This window comes from Mustelus asterias, chromosome 26 (assembly GCF_964213995.1).
Source record: "Mustelus asterias chromosome 26, sMusAst1.hap1.1, whole genome shotgun sequence".
Classification (NCBI taxonomy): Eukaryota; Metazoa; Chordata; class Chondrichthyes; order Carcharhiniformes; family Triakidae; genus Mustelus; species Mustelus asterias.
In genome coordinates, this window is record NC_135826.1 from 34,209,124 (window position 1) to 34,215,748 (window position 6,625).

The 6,625-nt window shown below is 44.9% G+C and overlaps 1 protein-coding gene across 1 annotated transcript; it reads right to left on the reverse strand.

Annotated features, from left to right (window-relative positions):
- Positions 1-4,839: 4,839 nt before the first annotated feature.
- On the reverse strand, positions 4,840-6,410 carry LOC144479749 (uncharacterized). Its single transcript, XM_078198783.1, has one exon. It carries the CDS (start codon positions 6,365-6,367, stop codon positions 5,258-5,260), a length of 1,110 nt encoding a protein of 369 aa, XP_078054909.1. The 5' UTR covers positions 6,368-6,410; the 3' UTR covers positions 4,840-5,257.
- Between the last annotated feature and the right edge of the window lie 215 nt (positions 6,411-6,625).

The window sequence follows — 6,625 nt, forward strand, 5'->3', positions numbered from 1 at the left end:
AGCTAGGGTGTAGAGAAAAATCAACTTAATGCGAGGTAGGTCCATTCAAAAGTCTGACAGCAGCAGGGAAGAAGCTGTTCATGAGTCGGTTGGTACGTGACCTCAGACTTTTGTATCTTTTTCCCGACTGTCTGTGTGGAGTTTGCACATTCTCCTCGTGCTTGTGTGGGTTTCCTCCGGGTGCTCCGATTTCCTCCCACAGTCCAAAGATGTGCGGCTTAGGTTGATTGGCCACGCTAAAATTGCCCCTTAGTGCCCTGAGATGCGTAGGTTAGAGGGATTAGCGGGTAAATATGTAGGGAAATGGGGGTAGGGCCTGAGTGGAATTGTGGTCGGTGCAGACTTGATGGGCCAAATGGCCTCTTTCTGCACTGTAGGGTTTCTATGATTCTATGAGAAGAAGGTAGGAGAGAGTATATCTGGGGCGCGTGGAGTCCTTAATTATGCTGGCTGCTTTGCCCAGGCAGCGGGAAGTGTAGACAGAGTCAATGGATGGGAGGCCAGTTTGCATGATGGACTGGTCTACATTCATGACCTTTTGTAGTTTCTTGTGGTCTTGGACAGAGCAGGAGCATACCTAGCTGTGAAATAATGCTTTTTATGATGCATCTGTAAAAGTTGGTGAGAGTCGTAGCTGACATGCCAAATTCCCTTAGTCTTCTGAGAAAGTAGAGGCATTGGTGGACTTTCTTAACTATAGTGTTGGTACTTGCAGGTGGTGGTGTTCCCACCCATCTGCTGTCCTTGTCCTTTTAGAAGTTTTAGGTTTGGAAAACCTGTCAAAGGAGCCTTAGTGGGTAGCTGCGGTGCATCTTGTAAATGATATATACTGTTGCCATTGCTTGTGAGGCCCCAGAACCTGTCCACCATCTACAAAGCACAAGTCAGGAGTGTGATGGAATACCCTGCACTTGCCTGGATGAGTGCAGCTCTAACAACACCCAAGAAGGTCAACGCCATCCAAGACAAAGCAGCCTGCATGATTGGCATGTCATCCGCCAACTTAATCATTCTTTCCCAATTCTGTTGCTGGTGATACCCCACAGCACCTCATAGGTACCCAGTTTTGAGTTGCTAGATCTATGTGAAATCAATACCATTTAGCACGATGGTAGTATCACACAACATGATAGAGAATATCCTCAATGTGAAGACAGAATTTTGTCTCCACAAGAACTGTGCAGTGGTCACTCCATCCAATATACAGAGAGCTGCGTCTGGAAGAGGTAGATTTATGAGGATGAGGTCAAGTAGCTCTTTCCCCCTTCTGTGTTCCCTCAGCACCTGCTGCAGTTTATCAGCCTTGTCCTTTAGGACTTGGCCAGCCAGTCAGTAGTGTTGTTACTGAGCTACTCTTAGTGATGGATATTGAAGTACCCCACGCAGAATATATTCTGTGCTTTTGCCACCCTCAGTATTTCCTCCAAGTGATGTTCAACAGAGGAGTGTTGTTCATCAGCTGAGGGGGGCTGTAGGTGGTAATCAGCAAGAGGTTTCCTTGCCCATGTTTGACCCGATGCCAAGAAACTTCATGGGGTCTGGAGTCAATGTTGAGGACCTCCAGGCAACTCCCTTCCAACTGTGCACTATGTCTGATGGTGACTTGGACATTGTCTGTAAGGGGCAGCACAGTGGCACAGGGGTGGCAAAGTGACACAGCGGTTACCACGGGTTGACTCACAGCACCAGGGACCCATGCTCGATTCCCGCTTGGGTCACTCTCTGTGTGGAGTTTGCATATTCTCCCCGAGTCTGCACGTGTTTCCTCCGGGTGCTCCGGTTTACTCCCACAGTCCAAAGATGTGCGGGTTAGGTGGATTGGCCATGCTAAACTGCCCTTTAGTGTCGGGGGACAAGCTAGGGTAAATGCATGGGGTTATGGAGTTAGGACCTGGGTGGGATTGTGGTCGGTGCAGACGCAGTGGGTTGAATGGCTTCCTTCTGCATTGTAGTGATTCTATGAATGATCTCATGAGTATGATTAAGTCAGGCTGTTGCTTGACTAGTCTGTGGGACAACTGCTAGATGTTAGCAAGGAGGATTTTGCAAGATCAACAGGACTGGGTGTATTGTCATTGCCACTGGTATCTAGGTCAATGCCAGATGGCCCATTCCAGTTTCATGATACGACCGAGTGGTTTACTGGGCGACTTCCACGTCAACTCCATTGCTCTGATTCTGGAGTCACATGTAGACCAGACAGACAAGCAAGGTAATGAAAGCAGATTTCTTTCATATAAAGGGCAACTAAATGTGTTTAATCAACAGTGATTTCATGGTCACCATTACGAAGACTAGCTTTTAATTCCAGGTTAATTGATTGAATTTAAAAACAAAATAACTATGAAAAATAAACCAAATTGTAGCAGCACAAACATGAACATGTTCACATACTTAATATTGATTCCGATTTGATGAACTTATTTTAAAAGCATTCCAGGTTTTCATTTCCATTAGTCTACATGGGAGTTCATTCTATGTGATACATATAATATACAACAGGCCATTTGGCCCAACCAGTTTATTCAAGCCTCCACCCATCCTTCTCATTGAACTCAATCAGAATGATTCAACAATTCCTTTCCCCTTCTATGCTTTTCTAGATTCCCTTTAAATACATCTGTATCAAGCGCTTCAATGACTGCCTGTAGTAGCAAGTTCCATCGTGTCACAATTCTTGAAACTACTTGCACAACAACAAAGCTCTGGCTGAAGCCAGTATTGCAAGTCAAACACAGCATGGGTCACATGTACATGATATTCACCCTCTATGCCAATGCTGAGTCTGTTGTCAAGGCCTGAACTGACTGACAGTAAGACTTCCGCCTCTGGGGAGCATTTTTTTATTTTCATCTGGATTCTGATGCAGGATTCAAGCATCACTTGTACTGTAGCTATACTATTGGCACAAACACAACACGTCATCCTAAGATAAAGGCAAAAGACTGTGGATGCTGGAACCGGAAACAAAAACAGAAAATGCTGGAAAATCTCAGCAGCTGTGTTGAAGGGTCGTCCAGACTCGAAACGTTGGTCCTCTTCTCCCTCCACAGACGTTGAGATTTTCCAGCATTTTCTGTTTTTATGTCACCCTACATTTGCCTCAAAATTGTTTGATGGGTCATTGAGAATTGAGTTTTACTCTGTACTCAGGGTGTCACTGGCAAGACCAGCATTTGTTACCCATCTGTAATTGCCCTTCAACTGATTGGCTTGCTTGGCCATTGCAGAGGGGCTTTGAGAGTCAACCGTATCATTGTGGACCTGGAGTTACATATAGGCCAGACCAGGTACCGGTGGCTGATTTCCTTCCCTAAAAGGCAATAGTGAACCAGATAGGTTTTTACAACACTAGATGATAGTTTAATGGTCACCGTTACTGAGACTAGCTTTCAATTCCAGATTTTATTAATTGAATTTAAATTCCACTAACTGCCCTGTAGGATTCAAATCCATGTCTCCAGTACATTACACACAAACAGAAAACAGAAAGTGCTGGAAATCTCAGCCGGTATGACAGCATCTGTGAGGAGAGAATAGAGCCATCGTTTTGAGTCCAGATGACTAGACTCGAAAAGTTGGCTCTCAGCAGAAGGAGGTCATTCAGCCCATCAAGCCTGAACTGACAACAATCCTACCCAGGCCCTATCCCCGTAACCCCCCATATTTACCCTGCTAATCCCCCTAATGGCTAATTCAACATAACCCGCACAACTTTGGACTGTGGGAGGAAACCGGAGCACCCGGAGGAAACACAGGCAGACACGGGGAGAATGTGCAAACTCCACACAGTGACCCAAGGCTGGAATCGAATCTGGGTCCCTGCCGCTGCAAGGCAGCAGTGCTAAACACTGTGCCAGCGTGCCACCCTTTTGTTGCACAATGGGGAAAAAATATGGACGATGACAATGTCACAAACTATAACATTTTATGATTAAAGTGTCTGAGAAAAGCAATGCAATGTAAAGAATGCTAGCCCGAGTTTTGACAGTAAAAAATAACTAACCCTTCATTTACAAGTATGACCAGTGATCCCCTGTAAGTTTTAGTTGACCAATTTCCCCTACTGGCATACTCAAGTCGAATACCCCACATTCAATCATTAAGATTTGGACATTATAACCTATGTATAAATTAATTGATTCGGGGGAGAAAAAGCTTCTTGATGTATCAAATGCATCTTCATAAACACACAAAGTAGGAATAGACAGCTGAAAACAAAAAGATGAAGCATATTAGTAATGGATTCTTTACATTCTTGCCATTTGCGCTGTGAATGAACCGTATAGTCCTCGAATTAGCGATAGCATAAAATAACTTATTTCCATTTTCTCCACAAGCTTTTCGCCAAGAACAACTTTTGAACTGTGTTGCTGATTAAATATTGTTGCAATGACTCGAATAAATATTTTGGCAGTCAATTAAGAATGAGTAACAAATGCAAACTGACTGAATGGATGCAAAAATGAAAATGTTTGCACAGTTATCTCCGCGCGTGGACACCAGCAATGCATTTTAGTAATGAAACCGATAATGCCCCATTACATTAACACTTTTATCAAGATACAATCAGTTCAAGTAGCGCTCCGAATCAGAACAAAACAAAGCCGTTTGCATTTTTAAAATGACAGCAAATGTTAACCCTTTGTTAGCAGACTTGCGACTTGGCATCGAGGTGGTGATATCCCACCAAAAGTATTTTGACGCGCGCCTTTCTTAATATCGATTTTACTCTGGATACTTTTGGATAGGTGGTGACTTTGTAAATATCCGGGTGGGCTACTGTTGGTTTTAATTGAAGCGAACTGTTTCCATAAATGAACAAAGCCAGATGGTTGCTGAGAAGATTTTATTGACAGTTGGCACATAAAATTTGCACTGTTCGCTGAGTAAACAGCACAGGATGACAATATGTACAGTTACAGCTGTTGTTTAACAAGGTGAGAATTAAATAAACTTTTAACTGAGTACGCACCACTTTGTAACTTTTTCAATTGCTTTCCACTTTTAAAATAAAAACATGCCCTTTATTTACTATTCTATTGATAACACTACCTGATTTTAAGTTTAAGGCTATTTTAAATTGCTCTGACGTTTGCACTGTTGTAAGCTATTTATTTTAGTTGCGCTGCCAAAGCTTAGGATGCTTATCCGAATTTTCCACATCTGGCCAAATAGTTTTGCTCAGGAGACGGAACAGCTAACACTGCACATTGTCAGTGAATTTTCTGCATGTCCCTTCGACAAGCGCAGCTGTCTAACAAGAGCCTGGTACAAGCCACCGTTTCAGCTGGCCAATTTCGACGGGTGAAGTGTTGAACTTCCGCTGGATCTCTCCTTTCCCGGTGTAGTTATTACCGCGATCACAGATGAGCTTCACATCTGGCTTCTGAGCACTGCTGTTGTTGGTTGGTAAGCTACTGCAGAGTCCAGTTTCACTGGGGGGCTCGGTACCTTTTGCCAGTCCCCATGGAAAGAGGAATCTTTTCTCGACATTGAAACTAAGATGAGGTTCGCCTCTTCCAGCGCCGCGGTGATGGTAAATATCAGCTGCAAAGTGGGTCATCTGAGGGTCAACGTAAATTTCCAGCACTCCACCTTTACTGGAGCTTAGACTCAAACAGTTTTGTCTCTGATGTCCGGATTCCCCATCCTCGCTCGTTTTAAACCTGAGTCTCTGAGGACAATTTATTTGTGTCCCTGAGGTTTCTAAGTCGCAGACAGCGCCCGAGTCGAAACCTCTCGCCAGCAGCTGGTGATCTTGCAGTTTAGATAGGTGTGAGGAAGCGTAGCTTTCGACCTGACACTTCGCACAGTGCAAGTTCTCTTTGGAGCACACTGTTTCACCTTTGGATGGGGGCTGCCGCAGGACATCGGCTAAACACAGCGCACCTTCCCTCCAAGCTCCAGCAGAGAGCTGGGGAACCCCGACAGCTGACAGTGCGGATTCCCTGTACCCCAGCCCAGATAGTGGTGCTCCTTGACTGCGATCCAGGGTGGGTGCATACCTCAGTGCTCCTAAATCAGGCAGCAAACCAGCTAGGGCGCCTCTGCTCAAAGTCTGAGACCGTGGAGGGAAGCCAGTGAGTCCCAACCGGCACCTGAGTGTCAGGAGTTCTACTCTGAGACGCTCATTCTCCCCCATCAGAGCCATAACTCGCCTCTCCGACTCCATGTCCTGCAAGCGCCGTCTCTCACGCGACTTTTTGGCCGCGTCGTTGTTTTTCTCCCTCTTGGTCCAATAAGTGGAATCCTTCTTATTCTCTGGCACGAATTCTCTTTTCCGCCGGGGAATTGGAGACAGGTTCCGCTTCTGCAGTCGACCATTCTGCTTGTTTTGTCCGCTGGCAGTAGCCGGAGTTCTCATATCATCAACACACGGAGAGAGCTCGTTTCAACAAGACTGATCTCTAGTCCAGAGAGGGAGGAAGAAGCACAGACAGCGACACTGCTTTTAAATGAGAAATTTCTCGCGACCTGCTGACCAAAACGCTGTTTTAACGAACATTTTTTTTAACCTTTGAGTTTTTTTTATGTAAAAGCTAAGGATGGCAACACCTTTTTCTCGTTGTGAAATCCTCTAGTCTTTATGGTTCTTTGACATCTGTAAGAAAAAAATGGTGTA